The 25,744-nt window shown below is 41.5% G+C and overlaps 1 protein-coding gene across 5 annotated transcripts in view; it reads left to right on the top strand.

The window, feature by feature from the left end:
- The window catches only part of FER1L5 (fer-1 like family member 5), a 676,118-nt gene that overhangs the window by 40,127 nt on the left and 610,247 nt on the right, over nt 1-25,744 (top strand). For all 5 annotated transcript variants that reach the window (XM_075207347.1, XM_075207349.1, XM_075207348.1 and 2 more), the window contains exons 7-11: nt 6,400-6,466; nt 11,544-11,614; nt 11,770-11,898; nt 14,642-14,704; nt 14,869-14,919. In XM_075207347.1, the coding sequence (XP_075063448.1) occupies nt 6,400-6,466; nt 11,544-11,614; nt 11,770-11,898; nt 14,642-14,704; nt 14,869-14,919 (381 nt within the window). The remainder of the gene's footprint in view (nt 1-6,399; nt 6,467-11,543; nt 11,615-11,769; nt 11,899-14,641; nt 14,705-14,868; nt 14,920-25,744) is intronic.

Below are 25,744 nucleotides of genomic sequence, written 5' to 3'. Positions count from 1 at the left end.
TAAATCGGAGCGATGGCGGTTGCCATCTTGCGGGGCATACCAAGTTCCCCCGTCAGAAAAAAGAGGGGGGAATCTTGTGGGAGCTGCAGAGTATTACAGTCAGTAAAGACTAAACAAAAACCGGAGGAACAAGATGCGGTGGCTGATTAGAATTATACAATACAGCCACCGAGTAAAATATTAAGAGCAGGAAACCTGGGGGACGGAGCTACAAATATAGAGCTCTCTCACCTCTTCTGGCATACTTGGACTCCTCCATCTGCGTGCCAAGAATTACCTGGGAACACAGCAGACTCTCCTCAGCCATAACATCGGGGACACTGCTGACTGACTCCTCTCCAGCTTATCAGACTTAGCTGGAAAGCTAAGTAACAATATTATATACCTTTATAATTCTATTGAATAGAGAAATATATATATATATATATATATATATATATATATATGTATATCACAATAAAAGATATAGAATGGCGCTTAAGGCATATATCAGTACACAAATTAATTGTAACATAAAGTCTATGTTCTTCTTAGAAGTACACTCCCCATGTACAGGTGGCTGCCAATCCTCCTTTCGCCAGGCGGTGTTGCATGGAAAAATCTGTAGAAAAAAGATGGAGGAGGAGGCGCACAATAGTGTAGTACAATAATGCAAATGGAGTCATACACGAATCCACAGTGGGACTTGAGCACCAGTGATGAGAAAACCAGAGACCAAAAAATATATATATCACCCAGGTGTAAGTGATAGGGGTGTATACGTATCAAACATGGAAATTCCACGGCATAGGACCAGTGTATTATCAATAACAAGTCCCTTAGCATGAATTAAGGGTCACCAAATCCACATGTATATGGATGTATGATGTAAAACTTTTTTAGACTATCAGACCCACCCTGTCTGTTTGCTGAGAGGAAGCAGCTTTTAAATCATGACCTCTTTGCCTAAAGAGAATGTGACCTGATCGTGCTGTCTATGGAACATCATTCCAGATAAGCGGAAAAGTTTTTATTTCTGGTACGCATACATCCATATACATGTGGATTTGGTGACCCTTAATTCATGCTAAGGGACTTGTTATTGATAATACACTGGTCCTATGCCGTGGAATTTCCATGTTTGATACGTATACACCCCTATCACTTACACCTGGGTGATATATATATTTTTTGGTCTCTGGTTTTCTCATCACTGGTGCTCAAGTCCCACTGTGGATTCGTGTATGACTCCATTTGCATTATTGTACTACACTATTGTGCGCCTCCTCCTCCATCTTTTTTCTACATATATATATATATATATATATTTGAAAGGTGTTGCAAGTAGTTTAAATATTATTGTATTCTACTTAGCCATACTAGACCACCTTTTTCTTATTGCTTGTTACATCATACAACTGTATGACTGACTGTTATAGATTAGCTGTATACTTGTATCTAATTCAAGCTATATCTTGTGTGATTGCATTTCTGTTGCTTTGCGGTGCTTTCCCTTTTAAAGTATGTCTGATAAAGGAATGCACCACTCACAAAATATTTCACTTGTTCAAAGTGTAAAGCTAAGTTACCAATGTGACAAAAGGACCCGGGGGCACTTTGTACTGACTGTGACGCAAGGACACACACTACGCAGGCCCAGATTAATGTACTACCACTACCGGAAGAACCAACATGGGCAGCTCCTCTGGCGCAGTCGGTTACTTCACTGGTCCAGCTGCTTACTAAGCCTACGGGGCTAAGAGCGATTTCTGCTGTTCTCCCCGCTGCTACTGTAGAAACTGCCCTTCCTGTGACAGTAAGGATGTCAGTGACCGACGGCCCGTCTGAAGTGGCTTTGCTGGGGCCCATCATCATCTCTCACTAGCCCAGGCCCTTATTCTGGAGAACCAGCCTGGTCATCAGCCTTGGTCTGAGGCCTAGATAGATTAAACCGTTTTCTAGAAGTACCAAGACCTATATCTTCTAGAAATAAGAGTCTTTGGTCGGCTAATCCTCTCCTGTCCCTCTCTGATTCTGAGAGATCATCATCAGAGGAGGGCGAGCCTATTTTTGACTCAGATTCTGCGCAGGTCACCGACCTTAAAGAATCCACTAGTTATCAGGGCATTGACGATCTAGTTTTCTCAGTCAGACAAGCTCCGGATCTTATGGCTATGGATGAACTCAAATCTTCAGATCAGGGTCTTTTCAAAAAAATGAGAATGCGCGCTACCCGTTTTCCACCGTCAGTGGAATTAACAGACCTAGCAGAAGCAGATTGGAAGCAACCAGACCGGAAGTTTACTATTCCAAGGAGATTCCTTACCCTGTACCCTTTACAGGAGGAGGATCTTTTTACAGGAGGAGGATCTGGCTCATTGGGAACAGATCCCAAAAGTTGACACTCCGATAGCTAGCTTAGCACGTCATACTACGCTTCCGGTACCAGGAACAGTGCTCCTGCAAGACGCCATGGACCGCAAGGTTGAGGGTCATTTAAAAACAATCTATGTAGCGGCAGGCACCTCTTTTAGACCTATGTTTTCATCGGTGTGGGTTGCCAGAGCGATGGAAGCATGGGCAGAACAGTTGGCCGAGGGATTGCAGGATTCAGAATTGCTTCCTCTTGCCCTGCATTTAAAGAAGGCGTCTGAATACTTATATGAGGAGTCCCAGAATGCAGCCTCTATTTCGTCCTCCATATCGGCTTCAGCAGTGGCTGCTAGAAGGGCCCTATGGCTGAGGTCCTGGGACGCAGATAGAGAATCTAAGAAATCGCTTGAAACACTACCTTATTCAGGCGCAGTGTTGTTTGGGCCCGTAATTGGACAATATTATTTGCCAGCCCACTGGTGGAAAGAGTTGCTTTCTGCCAGTAAATGTTCCCAAGGTTCCTTTTGGGGGGTGGGACTCCTTTGCTAGAGGTAAATCGAGCAGAGGCAGACCGACTGGTAGCAGGGGACACTCTTACAGAGGTAGGTCCTCCTTCTCTACAAGATGCAGGTCTGCAAAAGTTCCGGAAAAACGGCATCCTGACTGTCATCCACTCCTCCTTGCGACAGCAGGAGTGGGGGGGGGCGCTTGAGTCTGTTCAGGGAACAGTGGATAGCGTCCTCCCAAGACCTCTGGATTTGTGGGATCATGATGAAGAAGGTACATGATAGACCGTTCAGGTCCAGCCCCACCTTGCTTCTTTGCAACATCATTACTCCGCGATCCAGAAAGGAGACAGACGATGCACCTCTGTGTCGCTTCTCTTCTTTCTGCAGGAGTCATTTGCACAGTACCAGACAACCAAAAAAGACAAGGAGCTAGATTTACTAAGCTGCGGGTTTGAAAAGTGGGGATGTTGCCTATAGCAACCAATCAGATTCTAGCTTTCATTTATTTAGTACCTTCTACAAAATGACAGCTAGAATCTGATTGGTTGCTATAGGCAACATCCCCACTTTTTCAAACTCGCAGCTTAGTAAATCTAGCCCAAGGTTTTTTTTCATACCTGTTTCTGGTCCCGAAGCCGGATGGATCATTCCAACCTATTTTAAATGTAAAGAGGTTAAATATACACCTAAGAGTGGGCAAATTTCGCATGGAGTCCCACCGATCAGTAATCAATGGACTGGAGATTAATTTTTAGCGTCATTTGGGACGGCCACCAGTCTCTTCTCAGATTTACAGTTGGGTTAGCCCACTTCCAATTTCGGGCACTGCCCTTCGGCCTTTCCTCAATTCACTTATGCATGCGTCTCCTAGGGAAGATGGTGTCGACCTTCGAGACAATTCCTTACGGTCGGTTCGGCTTCCGCTGCTTCCAGTGGGACCTCTAGATGAAGTTGTCAGATTCCCATCTGCAGTTGGAACGCCAGAGGATCCGCTTGTCTTCCAAAGTGAGGGTGTCTTTTCAGTGGTGGTTGGTCCAGGATCACCTGGCTCTAGGCTGTGGTCCTGGATCATTGTGACCACAGACGCCATCCTGAGGGGCTGTGGCCCTTCACTTACGGCTTCAAAGCCTTTGGTCGACTCAGGAGTCTTCCCTGTTTATCAACATTCTGGAGATAATGGCCATGCTAATGGCCCTTCGGGCTGCCCAGACCATACTTCGGGGTTTCCGGTCAGGATACAATAAGACAATGCCACAGCGGTGGCTTATTTAAACAGGGAGGAACCAGAAGTGCAGGAGCAATGGCAATGGCAGCACAATCTCAGCGGTATTTATCCCAGGCATCCAGAACTGGGAAGCAGATTACCTATGCAGTCATGCAGTAATGCCGGGGGAGTGGTCACTCCATCCGGAGGTCTTCCAGTTTCTGATCCGAAAATGGGGTCTCCCGGACCTGGACCTCATAACGTCGAGGCACAGCAGAAAGGTCCCAAGGTTCTGCGCAAGGCATGGGACCCCTGGCAGTAGCCGTCGACATCATGACAGAGACCTGGAACTTCGTCCCAAGGTTCTGCGCAAGGCATGGGACCCCCTGGCAGTAGCCGTCGACATCATGACAGAGACCTGGAACTTCCGGGTTGGGATATCTGTTCCCCCTATACCCATGATTCACCACGTTCTCAAACGAGTGAGGCAAGGGGGACTCCCAGTAATACTAGTGGCTCCTGCCTGGTCGCGACGAGTATGGTCTGCGGACATTATGTTGATGGCAGTAGGTTAAGGAGTGTGTCTATCATTGTGAGACAACCTTCTTCAAGGCCCATTCCGACATCAGGACTTGCCTCAGTTGACTTTAACGGCATGGCTGTTGAAGCCAACCTTTGGCGGTCTAGAGGATTCTCTCCTAGAGTCATGAACATATTGTTACGAGCTCGTAAGCCAGTTTCGGCTCGTATCTACCACCTCATTTGGCGCACTTATATCAGATGGTGTGTGAATCGGCTTTGTCATACATTGTCCTTTTGTCTTTCCCAGTTTCTGGCATTCCTCCAGGATGGCCTAGACGCAGGTCTCCGATTAGACTCCTTAAAATTACAAACATCAGCCACTTCGGTTTTGTTTCATCTTCGATTGGTGGACATGCCGGATATTAGGACGTTTCTACAGGGAGTTTTGCATATCAAGCCACTTTATGCCCTGCCCACGGCACCATGGGATCTCAACCTAGTGCTCTATATGCTTAAGGGTCCTCCTTTTGGTCCATTACATTCAACAGATCTAAGGTTCTTAACATAGAAAGTAGCATTTTTTCTGGCGATTGCATCGGTTTGCAGAGTGTCAGAGTTAGGAGCCCTTTCTTGTCGTGAGCCATATTTGTTTTTTCACGAGGACAGAGCAGTTCTACGAACTTTTCCTTAGTTCGTACCAATGGTGGTTTCGGCATTTCACTTAAACCAAGAGATTGTGGTTCCAGTGTTTCAGGAGGGAGCATTGTCTTCCGACCACAATTCGATGGAGTGTTTTGATGTGGTCAGGACTCTCCGAATTTATGTGAGTAGGACCTCCCACATTCGACGCACAGATTCTTTATTTTTCCTTTTTGATTCACATAAAAGAGGATGGCCAGCCTCGAAGCAATCCATTGCAAGATGGATTACTGCAACCATTAGGCAGGCTTACATCAGTGCTAACCGGCCGGTGCCAAGTCAACTTACTGCCCATTCCACCCGTTCAGTGGGGGCATTTTGGGCAGTCAGAAATGGGGCCTCAGTGGACCAGCTTTGCAGAGCAGCCACCTGGTCGTCGGTCCACACTTTTACAAAGTTCTATCAATTCCATGTTTTTACGTCTACAGACGCCAATTTTGCCGTAGTGCTCCTCGTGCCGGGGCTGTCAGAGCAATATCACCCTTAGGGATGCTGCTTTAGAACGTCCCCATGGTAGCAGTGTCCCCCAGATAGGATGAAAGAGAAAAGAGGATTTTTATACTGATGATAAATCCGTTTCTCTGATTCCATCTGGGGGACACTGCATTCCCTCCCTTTTGCTCTTCTGCTTTATGTTTTTTGGTTGTTTGGCCTATCTGCATTGGGGCTTTATAATTAATCTAAAGCTACAGGGGTTTGCAGAGGGGAGGGGTCTGTCAACATTGATACATTAAACAAGTTAACTAGTTAAGTGCCAACTCTACGCTCCCCTCATAAAACTCATGGTAGCAGTGTCCCCCAGATGGAATCAGAGAAACGGATTTATCGTAAGTATAAAAGTCCTCTTTTTTGTTTTTAATGTGGGTTAATTAAAACATTGGTAGTGCACACTTTATATTGATAGTAGTAATGTGGCTCACACCAACTACAGTCTATTTTTAAAGCATTTTCAATTTTGATGATAATAAATGCACATGTTCACAAATAAACCAAAGAAATACAGCAGTTATACTTGCCACCAAACTGTACATTCTGTATAGCTAATCAAGACAGGTATGTCAAAGTGTTAACTGACATAAAGATGTTACATAATTGTTGTCTATTTAATTTCAGAATACCATAAATTATAGATTTCTGTGTACTCTAGAAGAAGTTAATACCAAGGAAGGTCCACATAAAGGTGAGGCATTTTGAATTCTGTGATAAAATTTAAAGTGTGTCTTAGGGGTATATTTACTAAACTGCGGGTTTGAAAAAGTGGACATGTTGCCTGTAGCAACCAATCAGATTCTAGTTATCAATTATTCAGTGCATTCTACAAAATGACAGATGGAATCTGATTTGTTGCTATAGGCAACGTTTCCACTTTTTAAAACCCACAATTTAGTAAAAATACCTCCGTGTGATTTGTATGCAGAGCCAAATTTAACTTAAGGGACAGTACACCAGTGCCTAATGGAAGCAGAGATTAAGATTGGGGTCTTTCCCTGCATGGACAATCCTTGTTGTAAACCCAAACACATCTACAGGAGAACTGCAGGGAAAACACTAATGTATTTATACCCAACATGGCATGAAGAGCTACTACTTTTACTTTTTCAAGATTTACAGATGCACTACAATATAGCATGAGTGATGAAGATTGATTGTTTTGCTGTAGGGCTTATGTTTTGGTGTTTTATTATGTTGTGGTGAAAGATGACAAGTATGTTAAGTTAATGATACTATTAATGTATTTTAATAGGAGCCACAATGAGATTCTAGGTGTTAAAGGAGTGTGATAATGAATGAGGCAGGTCTTCGTTATCATACAGTGGAGGCACCACTCAGGTGGTGTAATGAATGCTGATAATTTTATGTGCACATTAAGTTTTCTTGTACTGCTGTAGGTGGATATAGACAATTAAATATGTTCAACCCTCCAGCAGGTGGGGGAAATAAGTCCTGAAACCTCATCCTCCTTATAACCCTCCTGCTTACCTGCTACTACTCAGTTTTGGTATCCAGTACCCTTCATAGGAGGTGCTCTGTCCTCTTGGCGCTGCCATTGTTCTAAGAAGAAGGGATTCTACTCTGCACGAACTGCTGAGTGTCACACATTACACCAGCTAACCTGCATTTTGTCACTGTTCTTACCTGTTTCTCTTGGTTCTCACTCCCTGCATTCACTTGCTGGTCTGAACTGAGTATGCGCACACCTGGTCTTTTCAAAACTTCCTGCATTCTCTTGATTGGCTAATTGCCTGTTAGCTCTGTCTATTTAAAGCGTCTGCTTTTCTACTAAATTGCCAGATCTTCACGTCTTCTTGCCTGTTAGGACGCTGTTCTCTCTGGCTCCTGTCTGCACATCGGTATCCTGTATTATCTGTTCCACGATCAAGACCTGTGGTACTATTGCAAGAACCTTGTGCCTCATCATTGGTTCTGTTCTCAAGCTATTTGCTTTCCAGGGATCTCGGTGCATTAGTTCTCTGCAGTTCACCACCTCTCAGTTGCTATCCTGTGTTAGCTATTATCTGTTCACTTTCTAAAGACCTCAACGCTTTGGTTCATTGCCATTCACCTGAGCCTCTGCATTTATCGTCCAGCAATCCTGCTCCACTCCACGGTTCCATCTCACCCTGTTCTAATCCCCTTAGAAAGGAGTTACGTCCATATTCCCTTGCAGGGATCTCTGGTGAATACCTCTTCCATTAGACTCCGCACCTCTCTGGGGTTAAGTCTACCTAGAGCTCGGCTTCGAGGTCTATTCCAAACTCAGGCTCCGTGACACTGAAATCTGCTCTTTAGCTCAATCCCCATCTGTCATCTTGGGTTCATACGTGTATGTGAGTGTGTGTGTGTGTGTGTGTATATATATATATATATATATATATATATATATATATATATATATATATATATATATATATATATATATATGGCATAGGTACAACAGAATGAAGGCGCAATGGTGATGTTAACAGATATTACTGAACAAGGTGGGTAAATAATAAATAAGCATGTGGATTCAGTTCAAATCTCTGGGTTGGTATTCAACAAGATATACAATTCATCCAGTCTTCATCCAAATGTAAGACAGAGTAACCAGTCATATCAAAACATGAATGTACAGGATTCCACTCTAAAAACAGGGTGGAATAGAAAAGTTCATGTGCAACTCGTACACACTTGCTAGGCTGCTGTATCACAGCTACAATTCATTGTCATCAGAGGACAGAAATGTGCAAAAGGTGTATTAAAATTCAGTTCATCAGATAATACAAATCAATAGATGAAGGCGTACCAGAGAGTAATGTAAAACCAGCTTATCTGTATCGGGGTCTCCAGGGGGGAATCTCAGCTCCGCCTAGTGGATCAGGAACGGACAAACAGGAACCATAAACGATATTTCTTAGATACGGCAGACGTTCCAAGTGTATACACTGCTCTCAGACTCCAATCAACCAGATAAATAGAGATAAAGGAGCTATATAGTGTAGTAATTTATGTATACCAGATAAATATAAAAAACCCAATAATTGGGAGCGTACCAGAAAATAGTGTAAAACTGGCTTATCTGTATCAGGGTCTCCAAGGGGGAATCTCAGCTCCGCCTAATAAGTCAGGAACGGACAATACAGCGACCGCAATACACGATATTTCTTAACCACGGACCAACGTCTCAATGGAAGTACCGCTCTCAAACTCCATTCAGCCAGAATGTTAAAAATAAAGGAGCCATATAGTGTAGTAATTTATGTACAATGGATTTATTCAGCAAACATAAAAATGCAAACTCACATTCAGCAAGATAAATAAAAGCTTATCTGTACTCAGCAGTTAGTCAACTTTTACCAGTATGGATCCCTGGAAGGTTTCTGGATCTTCGCACAGAAGTATCAGGTATAGAACATCAAAAATGGTCAAGGTGGAAGTATGACCTAACTAGCATATACAGAGATAGTAATGCCTCAACGCGTTTCGTCTGGGTAGACTTCATCAGGAGGAAAAGACATCTATTGCCTATGTTTAGGGCTTGTTTATATAGTTTAGGCGGTGGCCATTTTGCGCATGCGCAGTGTGCGACCTGTACCGCGCATGCGCAGTAGCATCTGCGCATGTGCAGAGCACTCGCGATCGCGCGAGTGCTAGGGGACTCATAGATAATTTTATGTTGTCAGAGAATGGGGGTCCCTGTCCCAGGACATTAGTAATTCTTGTCCTGGGCCGATTGTAGTGGAAAAGACAGGCTGGGGGAATCCGAGTGCGGCGGCCATCTTAGGTGAGGGCGCCTGTCATGGATTTGCCATGTATGAGGCCAATAGTGGCCATCTTAGATAAGGGATGCTACTGCGCATGTGCAGGGCACTCGCGATCACGCGAGTGTTGGGATACTCATGGATAATTTTTACGCTATCAAAGCATAGGGGTCATTGTCCCAGGACTTTAGTATTTCATGTCCTGGGCAGATTGTAGTGTATAAAGCAGGCTGGGGGAATCCGAGTGCGGCGGCCATCTTGGATGAGGGGCCTGACATGGATTTTCCATGTATGAGGCCAACAATGGCCATCTTAGACAAGGGAATGGCACATTATAATAATAGGCAATATGGGATATTGTGTGTTACATAGGGACATAAAAAAGAGATATAAAAGCCATATAAAACCGATGTGTCGATCTAATAGTAAAATAACAGTAAATAAATACAATTTGCATAAGTTGTAAAATACAGTATATAAAAACAGTAATATAAAATGTTAACAAAAACACAATAAACACAATTTTTAGGGGGCGTCTTGTACATCCAATAAACCTCTAAGTCTATGGCCATACTGAACAACCTTAGTAATGGCCATCAACAATAAACGGCCCACAGTTAAAACAAGTGTTAAAGATGTAGAATTATAGCTATAAAAAGGGTGCAATTTCATAACCCTCGTTGAGGCCGGAGGGTGTGAGGGTATTCAGTTGAAAGATCCAGAACATTTCTCGTTTCGATAGTTTGGACTGAAGATCTCCGTCTCTACGTCCTAAGCATACATTTTCTATCCCTTTAAAAGTAAGATGACTGGGATCAGAACCGTGTCTCTTATTAAAATGTCTGGAAACGGAATGTGACTCAACCTTATTTTTAATATTGCGAACGTGTTCTTGAATTCTTAGTTTCAGTGATCTTTTCGTTTTGCCTACATATTTAAGACCACATGAGCATTCTAATAAATATATGACTGACGATGTTTGGCAGTTCATAAATTCTTTTATATTGAACTTCTGGCTATTGTCATAATTATAGAATACTTTCTTATCTGGACTTGCAAATTTGCAAATGTTGCAGTGGACTGCACTTATTGAAACCCTTAACCGCTAGGAATGTATTGGAGGTGGTGGTATGAATGTCTGGTATCATACTTGGGGCAAGAGCATCTTTCAAATTTCTATTCTTACGGTAGATAATGTCAGGTTTTGCAGGAAGGATAGTGGCTAGAATTGAGTCTATACGTAAGATCTCCCAATGTTTGGAGATAGTGGACCTTATTCTGTACTCGCAGGAATTGTAATTAGTGATGAAGGGGATACGTTCCTTTTGATCGTCCCTAGTTTTATATTGTAATAGGTCAGTTCTTTTAACCCCTTCAATTTTTGTTAAAGCTTCTGAGATGAGTTTGTCTGGGTAGCCCCTTTCCTGGAAGCGTTGTGCATATATATGTAATTGTTCCCTACATTGAGCTTCATTGCTGCAGCAATGTGACTTTATGCACTAAAGGAGTTTTACAATAAACTACATGTAGATTGTGATTAGTATTTCTGTTGCAATATACATTGATACACCACCTGAAGTTTGTATATGGTTAATTGCCATTCATCATTTGCTTGTATGGTTTTATCTTATTTTATATTATTCAATATTGGTTTGATATTCCATTTACTTTCTGTTCTATTATCACATTGCGAGCGCAGTTGGTACTTATTTGTTTACGTTGTTTACAAGTACTGCATTTAAAGCACTGCAACTTTGATATTGAGAAACTGTCGGGTTGGTAAAATGGTTAACAACCCGACAGGATCTGAGGAAACATATAAAGAATGAATACTATGACTTTGCTACTGATTTCAAGGTCCTTTTCTCACCTACTTTAATTCACGTGGATAACAAATATTAGTATATGCTTAAAACAACCTTGATTTTGATATAGCACTCACTGTTTTCACAAATTTGTATCTTATTCACATATAATGTAAAATATTATCTATCAGTATTTATATTTTTATTGCAGATGTTAGTCAAGAACTGAATATTCTACCTCAAGGCAGGAGAGATCTTCACGACAAGGTGCAAGACTTGCAGGTGAGCAGGTGAAATTGCAGCACATACTTTAGATTTTAATGATGTTTGGGAACCTTTATTTGTAAGTTATTATAACCAAGTCTTAAATATTTGCCTCTAGATAAGATAGTCATGTCTTTTTTTATATCTTCCCAATCATCAATCCCCTTCTCTAGGTTCAGGTTCGAATAATCTCTGGACGACAACTATATGGAAATAATATCAGGCCCATGGTGAAACTTCGGTTGGGGAAAAAAGTTCACTTAACCCGTGCACAACGAGGCAGTGACCCATATTTTAATGAGGCCAGTACTAGTGTTCACTTTATTTAGCATACATTTTTGTTTTGTTCTGAGATGAAGAAATGGGATTTTTCAAGTATAATTCTTGTAATAGCGTTCCCAATAAATGTGTCTAGTACAATGTGACATTCACAGCTCTGGTATCATCTTTATTAGTGTGCATAGAAAAAGAATGTGATTTGGACATTGTGCTTAGTGTTCCTTTGAAATGCTCTATCTCCCTACATCATGCTTGATCAAGATGCCAGTTATTTAAGGATATATATCAGACATATGATTTATTTTTTGAGCAGCCAGGAAAAAATCTGGTTTTAGATGATAATCAGTATATATACTATACCTGAATTAAAAGTTTCAGACATTATTTAAAACCTGAGGATTGCTGAGGGTGGGAGAGTAGAATGTTTCTCATGCTTCTCATTTTTTTAAAATAAAGAACAATAAGAAGTTATCCATTAAAAAAACACCACATATTCAGGTATAAGAAATATTTTTGATGGTTTGCATATTTACCTCTTCCTTTGCCCATTTTATCCTACTTGGTTCTACTGTCTCTCAACACCCCTCCCTCTAGAATGTAAGCTCTCACGGGCAGGGTCTTCTCTACCTATTGTCCCATGTCGATCTACTGTCTGACTCCCTCGTACGTCCAGTCATGTCTTTTGCTGCACTCTGTGTGAGTCCCCATAGTATTACTCCCACTCATCTGTGCTACTTATATGTTTTACCTCATCTATTTGTGACTACGGAATCTGAGGCGCCTTATAAATAAATAATTATAATAATAATAATAATATACTCTTACACTTAAAATGTCATGCTCATTTTTAGAATAAGCATTACTGTGTAAACTAAGGTTGCCTTTTACCGAGCTCAGTAGTTTATACACACACTCTCTGGCCAGATGTCACTCATCAAATCTCATTTAGTATAATTTATAGTGTCAAAGTGCATGCTTTTTCTATTTTGTTCACACTTTATAAAAATGATTAAATTATGTTGCACATAAATCCTCCTTGGATTCCCCTTGAAAAAGCTTGAGGGTGAAACGTACGTTGGAGCCAGCGTTATTTGGCGCCAACACCAATTGTAATAGGGATGTAGCAGCCGTTACCAATAAACAGCAGGCATAGATATAGTTTACCACAAGATCTTTATACCTTATGGGAGCTCACTTATTTAGTTATAACAAGTCTGACTGCGGTGAACATTGCCCTCCACGGAGGCTATACATGAGTCCGCTGATACTAGGGACAACGTTCATCACGTTACTAATCACACTTGTCTATTCTCGTTTATTGTAGATCAGTCACATATGAGATCACAATATTACATGGGATATAATTCATATAGATAAATTGAGTCTGGCTGCGGAGAACATTCTCCTTCATGGAGGTTTTACCCAAGTCCGCCTACATTACAGACAATACTCATTCCGTTATTAGCCACACTCGTTTGTCTTTATCCCCTCGTTTATGGCAAATCAGTGAGATTGCTTTTATTCTATAGGGTCTATTTTAGAACCAGCACTCTGTTAGGGTGGTTTTTCTACAGTAGTTTCAGACACCATCTATCAATCTTGGTGTAAATAGCTTTTGATATTTATCATAGCTAAAGTATGTTATAACCAGCATAACACAATGCAAAAAGTTTTTGCTTGTATTTAATCAACGTGCAGGATTAACTTCTAAATCAGCAATCAGTCTGTCTGTTTTAAACAGCTTGACTTTTCCTGCTAATTGATATAATGTGATTAGCACTTCTCAATCCACTCTACTCTGATGTAATTCATATCGCTCGGTACAACAGAGCTTCTATTTACAATTGAGTAAACTGCATTCATCATAGTTGATAAGTTCACAAACCGCTTGAACCATATGAGTTTTTTGATACATCAGCACAGATGTATAATGTTCAATGCCTTACATCCTCATTGACCCAGAACCAGCCATATTAGTCCCATACTGTAATTATTATAAAGAAGGTCAACGCTATCTTTAGCTAGTGGTTTCCCCTTAGTATATCAACGGAGAACATACACTCTTCTCCGCTATTTGCCTGCTATAACAGTCATAGTGGTTATTAGAAGATTTACAGTATTTACATCATAGGAGACACGGTTTGCATTCATTCTATTAATCACCCGGTGTTCCTATCAACCACTATTTACTTGTATATGGTAAAGTTCGCTGCAAGGATACACACAGATAATTCGTTCGCTGCAAGGATACACACAGATAATTCTCTGTATTCATATGATTAATCCTTTACATAACAGATCCCTATCAGTTGGTGTCTTTGTTTTTATTACATGTGTGTATTTGGTAGTTATTTTTTAAAATATTTCACCTTGTCTTCCGGGAGGATATTATTATTAATCAGTAATTAATAAAAGTTATATTTTAATAAACATAAGGAGTGCTAATTTGTCCTTCTACTTTGAACCTTTGTTCATAACTTCTTTGACATAAATCCTCAACAAGAGGATAAACACTTTCCAGATATTAATCAATTTATAACTTGTAAATCAAGGTGAATAGATGAAGAACTAATAATAATTATCATTTATAATATAAAACAATCAATTTAATGTAAAGTAATCAAATGTTATGGTATAAAAATGTCTTTGCAGGTAGTTAGGCTCATAAGACAGTGCTGGTAGAATGAAGTATCTTGCTCTTTGGCAATAAAACAGTATAAATAAGGTATATTTATGAGATTAATGTAGGTTGTTGTCTGTCTTCAGATTTTCATCCAAGATTTTCATCAAAAGCCATCTGAAGTGTTTAAGAAACTAATACACATCCAGGTATTTTTATTGTTCAGAAAAGATGTCCTTATCATCATCTTGTCCTGATAGCTTCAGTAAATTTTTACCCAACACAGACACGTCCGTTTCCCATTCTCTGTGCAGACCAGACTCATATTGACATGCATTTATTCTTTATCACTCGTGTTTCTCTTTGTATGTAGGTGTTGAACTCAAATGCAGCCAGGGATGAATCTGTCATTGGGGAATTTAAAGTAAGTATATTAAACTACAGATTAGTAACATAACTGTTACAGAAAGCTGTACATACACTAACCTTTGAGCCAATTAATCAATTTATTGATTAATATATCAGCTTAGTTGTTTTATATGTAAATTTTCTAACCCAAATATAGTAAGTAAATCTTAGATATTATTCTATATTATATCAAAGGGGATCAAGACACAAAATAACATATATAACTAAAAAAATCTTTATCATTTAATCTATAGATAACTTGAAACAATAAAATGGAAACGGAAGGGGGAATTCAATTGGCCGTGATGTTCCTCAGAACATCGCGGGCTGCGCATTTTTACTATTCATACGGTAAAAATATCCTCATTTTTGCACCACCTTTATGGGGCACGAGCAATAATGAGGAATATTTCTGTGAAGAAAAATCACTAGACACCTCGCATGAATTTTTTAGAATGGAATCAGCCCCACAATGTGAAATGGAGTAAAATACTAATTTAGTAAAAATGTTTTTAGTTAGATATGTTTAAAAAATGAAACATTGTCGGAATGTGTAATTTCTCTTTCATCCGATCTGGGGGACACTGCTACCATGGGGTTGTATGAGGGGAGCGTGGTGTTGGCACTTAGCTAGTTAACTTGTTTAATGTATCAATGCTGACAGACTCCTCCCCTCTGCAACACCCTGTAGCTCCTCAGTTTAGATTAAGTGCCCACTGGAGTTGGGTTTACTTTGTGTGCTACTAGTTTTTTAATTTTAATTTACCTTTTATATTACTTTATTTTTTTAGGGTACTATTTTCATTTTACTTGGATCTAAGAAGTGTGTTCTACAGATAGAGAGCACACTCCTATTGGGCAGCAGCACTACTCTGTCTTGTGAGAGCCGAATGGCTCTCGCTGATAGAGCTGGCAGTGATTTTTAAAAGTGCTGGCAGGCGGCTTAATCAAGCCACTGTCACACTGACAGCCTCCCGAAAACCAGCGCTGCCTTCACAGGCATATAGTGCCTGTACATGGAGCCATGACGGGCGCCATCTTGCCGGTGCATACCAAGTTCCCTCCTCAGAGAAAGGAGGGTGGAATCTTGGCTTAAGCTTCAGAATCCATTTTAGTGAGGACATCGGAGGACAGCACATGCAGTGGCTGCCACAATATAAGGAATACAGCACTTATTCAACGATCAGCAGCAGGAAATGTCAGGGGACGGAGCTAAAGAATATAGAGCTCCCCCACCTCTACCACATATTTGGATTAACCCATTTGCGCCAAAGCAATTGCCCTGGGAGTACAGACTTCCTCAGCCTAACACTATCTTCAGGAGATACTGCTGACTGACTCCTCTCCTGCATATTGTGCTTAGCTGGAAGGCTAAGTACCATTATTATATACCTTTCTATTCATATTAGATAGAGGGATATTTTGGTCTATGTGCGCAAGTAGTAATAAAATCAGTTTGTATTCTACTTAGCCAACTTGCATCTTTTCATATGCTAATTACAAGATACAACTTTTACTGTTATAGATTAGTTGCTATACTTGTATTTATTCAAGCTATGTCTTTTGTGACTGAATTTCTATTGCTTAAGTGTGTTTAACTCTTAAAACGAATGTGTTTGATAAGGGAAAAGCACCACTTACAAAATATTTCACTTGCTCAAAATGTAAGGTTAAGTTCCCAATTGGACAAAAGGACCCGGGGGCACTTTGTACTGATTGTGATGCAGAGACACACACTACGCAGGCCCAGTCTAATTTGCTACCACTACCGGAAGAACCGGCATGGGCATCTTCCCTGGAGCAGTTGGTTACTACTCTGGTTCAACTTCTTACTAAGCCTACGGGGTTAACAGCAGTTTCTGCTGTTCTCCTCACTGCTTCAGTGCAAACTGCCCTTCCTGTGGCAGTAAAGATGCCAGTGACTGCCGAGATATCAGAAGTGGCTGTGGTAGGTCCATCATCCTCTTTCACGAACCTAGGCCATACCTCTGGAGAACCACCTTGGTCCTCATTCTTGGTCAGAGGCCTGGATAGATTAAACTGTTTTCTTGAGACTCCAACATCTGAACTTTCTAGAAATAAGAGGCTTCTACAAATCCTCTCCTATCTCTCTCTGATTCTGAGAGGTCTTCAGAAGAGGAGGGCGAGCCCATTTTTGACTCAGATTCTGCGCAGGTCACGGATCCGGCTGAATCCCTTATATATCAGGGCATTGACGATCTGGTCGTAGCAGTAAGGCAAGCCTTGGACCTTATGGAGTTGGATGATCCCAAATCTTCGGATCAGGGTTTTTAAAAAAAAAAAAATGAGAAGACGCACTATTCGTTTTCCACCATCAGTGGAATTAAGAGACATAGCAGAAGCAGCTTGGAAACAATTAGACTGGGCGTTTACGATTTCAAGGAGATTCCTTACCTTGTACCCGCTACAGGAAGAGGACCTGACTCGCTGGGAAAAGATCCCAATGGTTGACACTTAGGTAGCTCGCCACATTACACTTCCGGTGCCGGGTACAGCAGCCCTGCAAGATGCCACTGAACGCAAGGTCGAGGCTCATTTAAAATCAATCTTTGTAGCTGCAGGCCCCTCTTTAGGACCCATGTTTTCATCGGTATGGGTTGCCAGAGAGTTGGAAGCATGGGCAGAAGAATTGGCCGAGGGACTGCAGGATTCAGAATTGCTTTCCCTTGCCTTGCATCTAAAGGAAGCCTATGGATACTTATATACAAAATGCAGCTTCTGTTTCCTCGTCCATATCTACCTCCGCGGTGGCAGCTAGAAGGACCCTATGGCTGAGGTCCTGGAACGCAGATATAGAATCTAAGAAATCTCTCGAAACGTTACCATATTCAGGGGAAAGTTTGTTTGGCCCTGAATTGGACAATATTATTTGCCAGGCCACGGGTGGCAAAAACACTTTTCTGCCAGTGAACGTTACTAAGGCAAAACCTCCTCGATTTGGCTCCTTTCAGCAGCCCATTCAGGGGGGCTACTTTGCCAGGGGTCAGACCAACTGGTAGCAGGGGACACTCTTTTATAGGGGTAAGTCCTCCCTCTCTACGAGACAGCACTCCGCAAAAGCTACGAGAAACCAGCATCCAGACTGTCATCCACCCCTTCTTGCGGCAGCAGAAGTGGGTGCATGATTGAGTCTCTTTAAAGAACACTGGATAGAGTCCTCCTAAGACCTTTGGATTTGCGGGATCATAACGAGAGGGTACATGATAGATCTGTCAGGGCCAGCCCCTCGTCGCTTCTTTGCAACATCATTACCCTGCGAGCCACAAAGGAGACAGGCGATGCGGCTCTGTGTCGCTTATCTTCTTGCTGCAGGAGTCATTTGCAGGGTTCCAGACAACCAGAAAAGACAGGAGTTCTATTCAAACCTGTTTCTGGTCCCGAAGGCGGATGGATCATTACGACTCATGTTAAATCTATCCCTAAGGGTAGACAAGTTTCGTATGGAGTCCCTCCGATCAGTGATCAATGGACTGGAGGCAGACAAATCAAATTTTTAGCGTCAATAGATACACAGGACGCTTACCTTCACGTCCCCATTTGGTAGGGACATCAGTCACTTCTCAGATTTATGGTAGGATTAGCTCACTACCAATTCCAGGCACTCCCTTTCGGCCTCTCTTCAGTGCCCAGAGTGTTCACAAAAATCATGTCAGTAATGGTGGCATGTCTTCGTTCCAGAGGGATCAAGATAATACCATATTTAAAGGACCTACTCATCAAGGCCGTATCAGCGATGCTGTTGAAACAGCACCTGCCACTTACAATCAGGATCTTGGAGAACCATGGATGGGTAATAAATCTAAGGAAATCTCAATTGATTCCCTGCCAGAGGATGACCTTCTTGGGGATCATCATGGACATCAGAGAACAAAAGGAGTTTTTCCTGGAGGACAAGGCCAGGTCATTACAGGAAGTAACTGCACAGGTCCTAGCCACTCACAGTCCGATTATCCACTTATGCATGCGTCTCCTAGGGAAGATGGTGTTGACCTTTGAAACAATTCCTTACTGTCTATTCCATTCCCGCTGCTTCCAGTGGGACCTTTTATCAAAGTGGTCAGGTTCCCATCTGCATTTGGAACACCAGAAGATCCGCTTGTCTCCAAAAGCGAGGGTGTCTCTTCAGTGGTGGTTGGTCCAGCATCACCTGGCAGTAGGCAGGTCCTTTGCCCCATGGTCCTGGATCATAGTTACCACAGATGCCAGTTTGAGGGACTGGGTAGCTGTGACACTTCATTTACGGCTGCAAGGACTTTGATCGACTCAGGAATCTTCACTTGTCAATCAACATTCTGCAGTTAAAGGCCATGCTAATGGCTCTTCGGGGTGCCCAGAACATGCTTCAGGGTTGTTCGGTCAGGTTGCAATCCGACAATGCCACAGCAGTGGCTTATGTAAACAGACAGGGCAGAACCAGAAGTGCATGAGCAATGACAGCAGCAGCACAAATCTTCGCCTGGAGACAACAGAATGTTCCCTCAGTTCATACCAGGCATCCTGAATTGGGAGGCAGATTATCTAAGCCGTCATGCAGTGATGCTGGGGGAGTGATCACTCCATCCGGAGGTCTTCCAGTCACTGATCCTGAGAATGGGGTCTCCCGGACCTGGATCTCATGGTGGTCGAGGCACAACAGGAAGGTCCCGAGTTTCTGCGCAAGGACAAGGGACCCCCTGGCAGTAGCCGTAGACATCATGACAATGCCCTGGGACTTTAGGTTGGTCTACTCTCCACTATACCCATGATTCACTGCATGCTCAGACGAGTAAGGCAGGGGGGACTTCCAGAGATTCTGGTGGCTCTCGCCTGGCCACGGAGAGTATTGTATGCAGACATTATCTCAATGGCAGTAGGTCAAGGAGTACGTATACCACTGCTAGATGACCTCCTTCTCCAAGGCCCATTCCGACATCAGATCTTGCCTCAGCTGACTTTAACGGCATGACAGTTGAAGCCAGCCTTTGGCGGTGTTGTGTATTCTCTCCTAGAGTTGTGAACACATTGTTGTGAGCTCGTAAGCCAGTTTCGGGTCATTTCTACCACAACATCTGAAACACTTATATCAGATGGTGTGAGAATCGGCCTTGTAATACATCGTCCTTTCGCCTTTCGCGGTTCCTGGCATTCTTCCAGGATGGCCTGGATGCAGGTCTCCGGTTGGGCTCCTTAAAAGTACAAATATCAGCCCTTTCGGTTTTCTTTCATTTTCGATTGGCGGACATGATTCACATAAAAGATGATGGTCAGCCTCAAAGCAATCCATTGCAAGATGGATTACTGCAACCATTAGGCAGGCTTACATTAGTGCTGACTGGCTTTTGCCAGGTCGACTTACTGCCCATTCCACCCGTCCGGTGGAGGCATCTTGGGCAACGAGAAATGGGGCCTCAGCAGACCAGCTTTGCAGAGCAGCCACCTGGTCCTCGGTCCATACTTTTACAAAATTTTATCGTAATCATCAAATGATTGGGAGAGAGCATCTGCCTTTGAGTTCTTATTGCCAGAATGGAAGGTCCAATTAACTTGAAGTGATAAAAAAACAATTACTACCAGGTCTGACGTGGGTTGAGACATTGCGCTTTCTGGAGATAGGTAAGGTTTTTGTGGTCAGTAAATACTGTGACTGGATGTTTGGCCCCTTCAAAAAGGTGATGCTATTTCTCTAAGGCGACTTTGACTGCTAATAACTTCTTGTCCCCGATACTGTAGTTCTTCTAGAAAAAAAGCTGCAATGAAGGTATTTCCCTGAAGAAGTGTGAAACAACATAACTCTTATGCTGTCACACACCGCTCACCCACGGCTGCCATCCAGTAGCCTAAGTATCAGTCATTCCTCATTCCCTGCTTCTTCCCCAACTGTGAGGCCGGCAATCGGCTATGCACATGGGCAGGTGATCATCTCACCTGTGTTCACCTGTCTCACTCATCCATTGGTTACCTCTCGTATATAAGGCTCCTCTTAGTGCTGGTTCTTCTCGTCAGACTCCTGGCCTGAAAGCAGCTCATGCACTCTGCTGTGCAATCACTTACTACCTGCTCCACTCGTTAGTGGTAACTTCTGCAGATCATCGCTTCCATCTCTCCAAGCGTGCTGCTGCAAATCACCTATTACCTGCTCCACTCATTAGTGGTAACTACTGCAGATCATCGCGACCATCTGTCCAAGTGTGCTGCTGCAAATCACCTACTACCTGCTCCACTCGTTAGTGGTAACTACTGCAGATCATCGCTCCCATCTCTCCAAGCGTGCTGCTGCAAGTCACCTATTACCTGCTCCACTCGTTAGTGGTAACTACTGCAGATCATCGCTCCCATCTCTCCAAGTGTGCTGCTGCAAATCACCTATTACCTGCTCCACTCATTAGTGGTAACTACTGCAGATCATCGCAACCATCTGTCCAAGTGTGCTGCTGCAAATCACCTACTACCTGCTCCACTCGTTAGTGGTAACTACTGCAGATCATCGCTATCATTTCTACAATTGTGCTGCTGCAAATCACCTATTACCTGCTCCACAAGTTAGTGGTAACTACTGCAGATCATCGCGACCTTCTTTCCAAGTGTGCTGCTGAAAATCACCTATTACCTGCTCCACTCGTTAGTGGTAACTACTGCAGATCATTGCTATCATCTCTACAATTGTGCTGCTGCAAATTACCTATTACCTGCTCCACAAGTTAGTGGTAACTACTGCAGATCATCGCGACCATCTTTCCAAGTGTGCTGCTGCAAATCACCTATTACCTGCTCCACTCGTTACATCACTGAGCATCACTCAGTACTCCTACTCATTTGTAGCTATCTAGTGCCTACATTATTCTCTGTACTCGGTTCTCTATCACTGCTTACTGGGAACTCCCCTAGAGGGCCGCGACCTGCAGGGGTAGAAGCTGCCAAGCCCAAATTCCCTTGCGGGAACCGCTGGTAAAAACCTTCCACTTTGTTAGATACCGCGCCTCTGGGTGAAGTACCACCAATCCCAGGCAGAACAGAAGGATCCCACTCATCCTAGTGAATCCTGACATATGCGCTTATACTTGACAGAAAAAAGTAATATATAATATTTGATAATAAGTTTAAAAATATACAAATGTGTCGCAACCTATAGGGGTGCCAGTCCCTTAAAAAACAATATTGTAATAGCTGGTATAAGCAGGTGCACCAACATGTGTTATATAACTCACTCAAAATAGCTATATAACGATATAATATACATGTTTCTAAAAACATCAAACCAATGAACAATTTATATAACCATGTATAGTTGTCGAAATGATTAAATCAGAGAAATCACTTGACATAAATTGATGGATTTATCACAGCTGACTCTGAGGACTCCAAAATGATACAGTATAAAACAGTTAAATAGCTGTTCACTAGTTTCAAACAGTTCTATGTCTTTCCAAACTCAAAAAGTGGGTGGCCAGTGCACTTTTATAAAGGAATAAGCATATATTGTATATATTACTTAGCATTCAAGTCTTGTTCCGTATTTTGCAATTGCTAAATGAGCACTACGCATATCTGTTGTTAACTCGCTTTGAAGATGTTAGTCTGAATCAATCTCACCCAGTGGAGCGTGATGGGAAACCTCCCACTCCTGAAGTCTGTACAGCCTGTGTTTATTCCACAGTACAAATCACTTGGTGGTATACTTTGCGCTTAATAGCAGTTCTAAAACAGACAAATATCCAAAATGTTGGTATTCAAGTGATGTTTGAAACTTGGCTTCAAAGGAAAACAGGTCCTCTGAAGGTCCTGCAGCTAAATCACCACTGTCAAATGTGAAGCAATCTGACTAATTTTGTCAGTGAAATCCTGACTTTTTCAATGATGCTTCACCTTCTCACAGAAGTCTTTTTATATCAGTGTTCAGTTGCAATTAGCACTATCACCTGTTCTATTAACCCATTGGTTGTCTGAAATGCTGATGTATACTACATTATTTTCATGCAACATGCAAAAACCCCATATATATATAAAAGATTGTATATCATGAACAAATTCTTGAATTCAAAGAAAGGTTGAAGAGACGGTATGCAATTAAAAAATATATTCTTGCAATAAAATTTAAAGACAAGGTTTGCAAAATCCTTCTATAGGAATCGAGTGGAATATATTTAAGAACCTTATAAAAAATCTAATAATATAAGCCCATCTCGGTGGGTATTGCGGCTATTATAATTCTACACAGACACACTGAATCTCGATAATAATAATAATACATCACAAAGCAAAATGCAGATCTTATTACTACACCTTCTATATCTGTTAAAACAATAATGTTAATATAAATAATAACTAAAAATTATGTAAAATTAATAACTAAATTATATGTATGTAAATTAACCATTGAATCACAGCTACAAAGTTTAATCAATTTAGTATAGAATGATAGAGGTCAGGGGGGAAGACTAATAAACTAATAATTATCCCTACTCTTTATATGATCTAAGATACTAATGGATGCAAATGTAATCTTATATCCTTGATATTAGTCAACATAATATTAATGAAGTTGTTCTAGCCATATAAACAGTAATCTTACGTTGACACTGTAAAGATGTAAAAATAATGAATAAATGCTCAATATATGAAAAATCAATCTAAATAATCTAAAATTAAATGTGATGGTTTCATTTAACCCCTCTGGTGTAAGCATACATAATTTAAATATCCAAAAGATCTCTCTTTTGCAATGGCTTGTGATTCTATCTCCCCCTCTTTCTGTATATTTAATGGATTCCACTATTGTAACATTAAGATGCACGAGATTCGCATTGTGTTTTTCTTTACTGTCTGGACACACTATGTGTTTCCACACCATTGATAATATTGCGTCTATGTTCCATGAATCTAAGGCGTAGGGATCTAGTTGCCCTCCCCACATACTGCAGCCCACAAGGGCACTGCAAAACATAAGTGACAAAATCAGAGCTACAATTGTAAAAAACGGAAATGGTGAAGCTTCCTTTCGATTCCTGAGAGATAATTGTCTTACTGCCATTATTCATATAATTACAGGTTTGCTACATCTATAGTTACCTTTATTGATACCTAAAAACATGTTCTTTTATTTCGTTCTTGCAATCTTTTTTGGTTTTCAAGATGCTTGGAGCTAAAATGTTTTTTAAATTCTTATTCTTTTTTAAATACAATGCTAGGTTTTTCTAGGATAAATGAGTTTAAAATATGGTCATGTTTTTAAAGGTGGTAATTTTTCTGAACTATCTGCTTTATATGCATTGATTTGGCATTATATTTTTTAAAGAAATTATAGCCCTTTGTGTGTGTTACTTTTTGTATGTTGATTTAATTCTTTCTTTTTTTCTTTCAAAATTTCATCCTTACCCAAATTTTTTGCATAATCATAAGCTTCCATCAAAGTTTCTTCTCATATACTTTTAGCAATTCTTTTGCTTGTACTTCAAACATAATTTCTTTCGAACAGTTTCTTTTGATCCTATTTAATTGTTTTGTTGGTATATTTTTAACCATGGCTTATAATGATTGCTATTATATTCTATGTAATTGTTTGTATGTACATTTTTTTGGGAAGTTCTCAGCAATCATACAGGAACCCTGCGCCGTGAAGGTCACATCTAAGAAATGGATGGTGTGAGGGCATTGGATATGTGTCAAACCTTATTGAACTTTCTAAAATAATTACAGAAGCAAATGGCCCTCAAAGGCTTTGGCACAAGGACTATGAGGTTATTCCACTCACTTGTGGACTCCTCCACTACCCCGAGTTGAAACATGTTCTTCACCTCTTGCTTTACTACAGCCCTACTTGCCTTTGGTACTCTATGTGGCTGCCGATTAACTATAACCGCTGGTGGGGTAACAATGTCGTGTTCAATTATCTTGGTGCGCCCTGGCATAGCAGAAAAAACGTCTGTATTTCGCGCCATCATTTCTAATGCCTCTTGTATCTGAGACTGTGTCAGGGAAGATTCCATGGGAACTTTGCAGTCCTCTGTTTTTACTACTCCCAACGTTAATGTTGAGATTTCCTCCACCCACGGCTTTAACAAATTAACATTATAGACTTGCTCTTTTTGCCGTTCACATAGCTGCCGCACTCTGTAATTTACTTGCCCTATGGGCTCTTAATATCTCATAAGGGCCTTGCTTTCCTGAGTTGGTGCTAGTACGAGCACCTAGTCACTTGGGTTGAAGGTGCGTAAGGTGGCTCGGGTATCATAACCCTTCTTTTGCCATCCCTGTGCTTCCGTCAGTTGTTTTACCAAAGGGCCAATCTGTTGTAGTCGATCGTATAATTGGGCCACAAACTGTACTATATTTGGTTCTTTGGGACCCAGTTGTTCCCCCCCTTCCTTCTTTGAGGATGTCCAGAACTCCACGTGGTTGTCTCCCAAACAAAAGCTCAAATGGACTAAACCCCATTGATCCCTGAGGCACCTCCCTTATCGTAAACATGAGATAGGGTAATCGGGTGTCCCAATCTCTCTGATACTGAGCCACAGCTCATCTAATCATTTGCTCTAGGTTTCTATTAAACCACTCAACCAACCCCTTTGTTTGCAGATGGTAAACCGAGGTCTGCAGTCTTTGTACCCCTAGCAATTTACATAACTCTTTAATCCCGACATGAAGGGAGTTCCCTGATCTGTTAGGATATCTTTTCGGATTCCATGCCTAGTGTACACTAATAGTAATCATTTTGCATTAGTGCTTGATTTAATATTCCATAGTGGAATTGCTTCAGGGTATCGTGTAGCTGCCATAACATGTTTTTGTCCTGGGGGGCAAGAGAGGATGGTTCCAGATAGGGGATGGTGGAGAGGGGTGGATTG

Source organism: Mixophyes fleayi, chromosome 4 (genome assembly GCF_038048845.1).
Source record: "Mixophyes fleayi isolate aMixFle1 chromosome 4, aMixFle1.hap1, whole genome shotgun sequence".
Classification (NCBI taxonomy): domain Eukaryota; kingdom Metazoa; phylum Chordata; class Amphibia; order Anura; family Limnodynastidae; genus Mixophyes; species Mixophyes fleayi.
The sequence above is the reverse complement of the archived record's forward strand: the minus strand, read 5'-3'. Positions and strand labels throughout refer to the sequence as shown.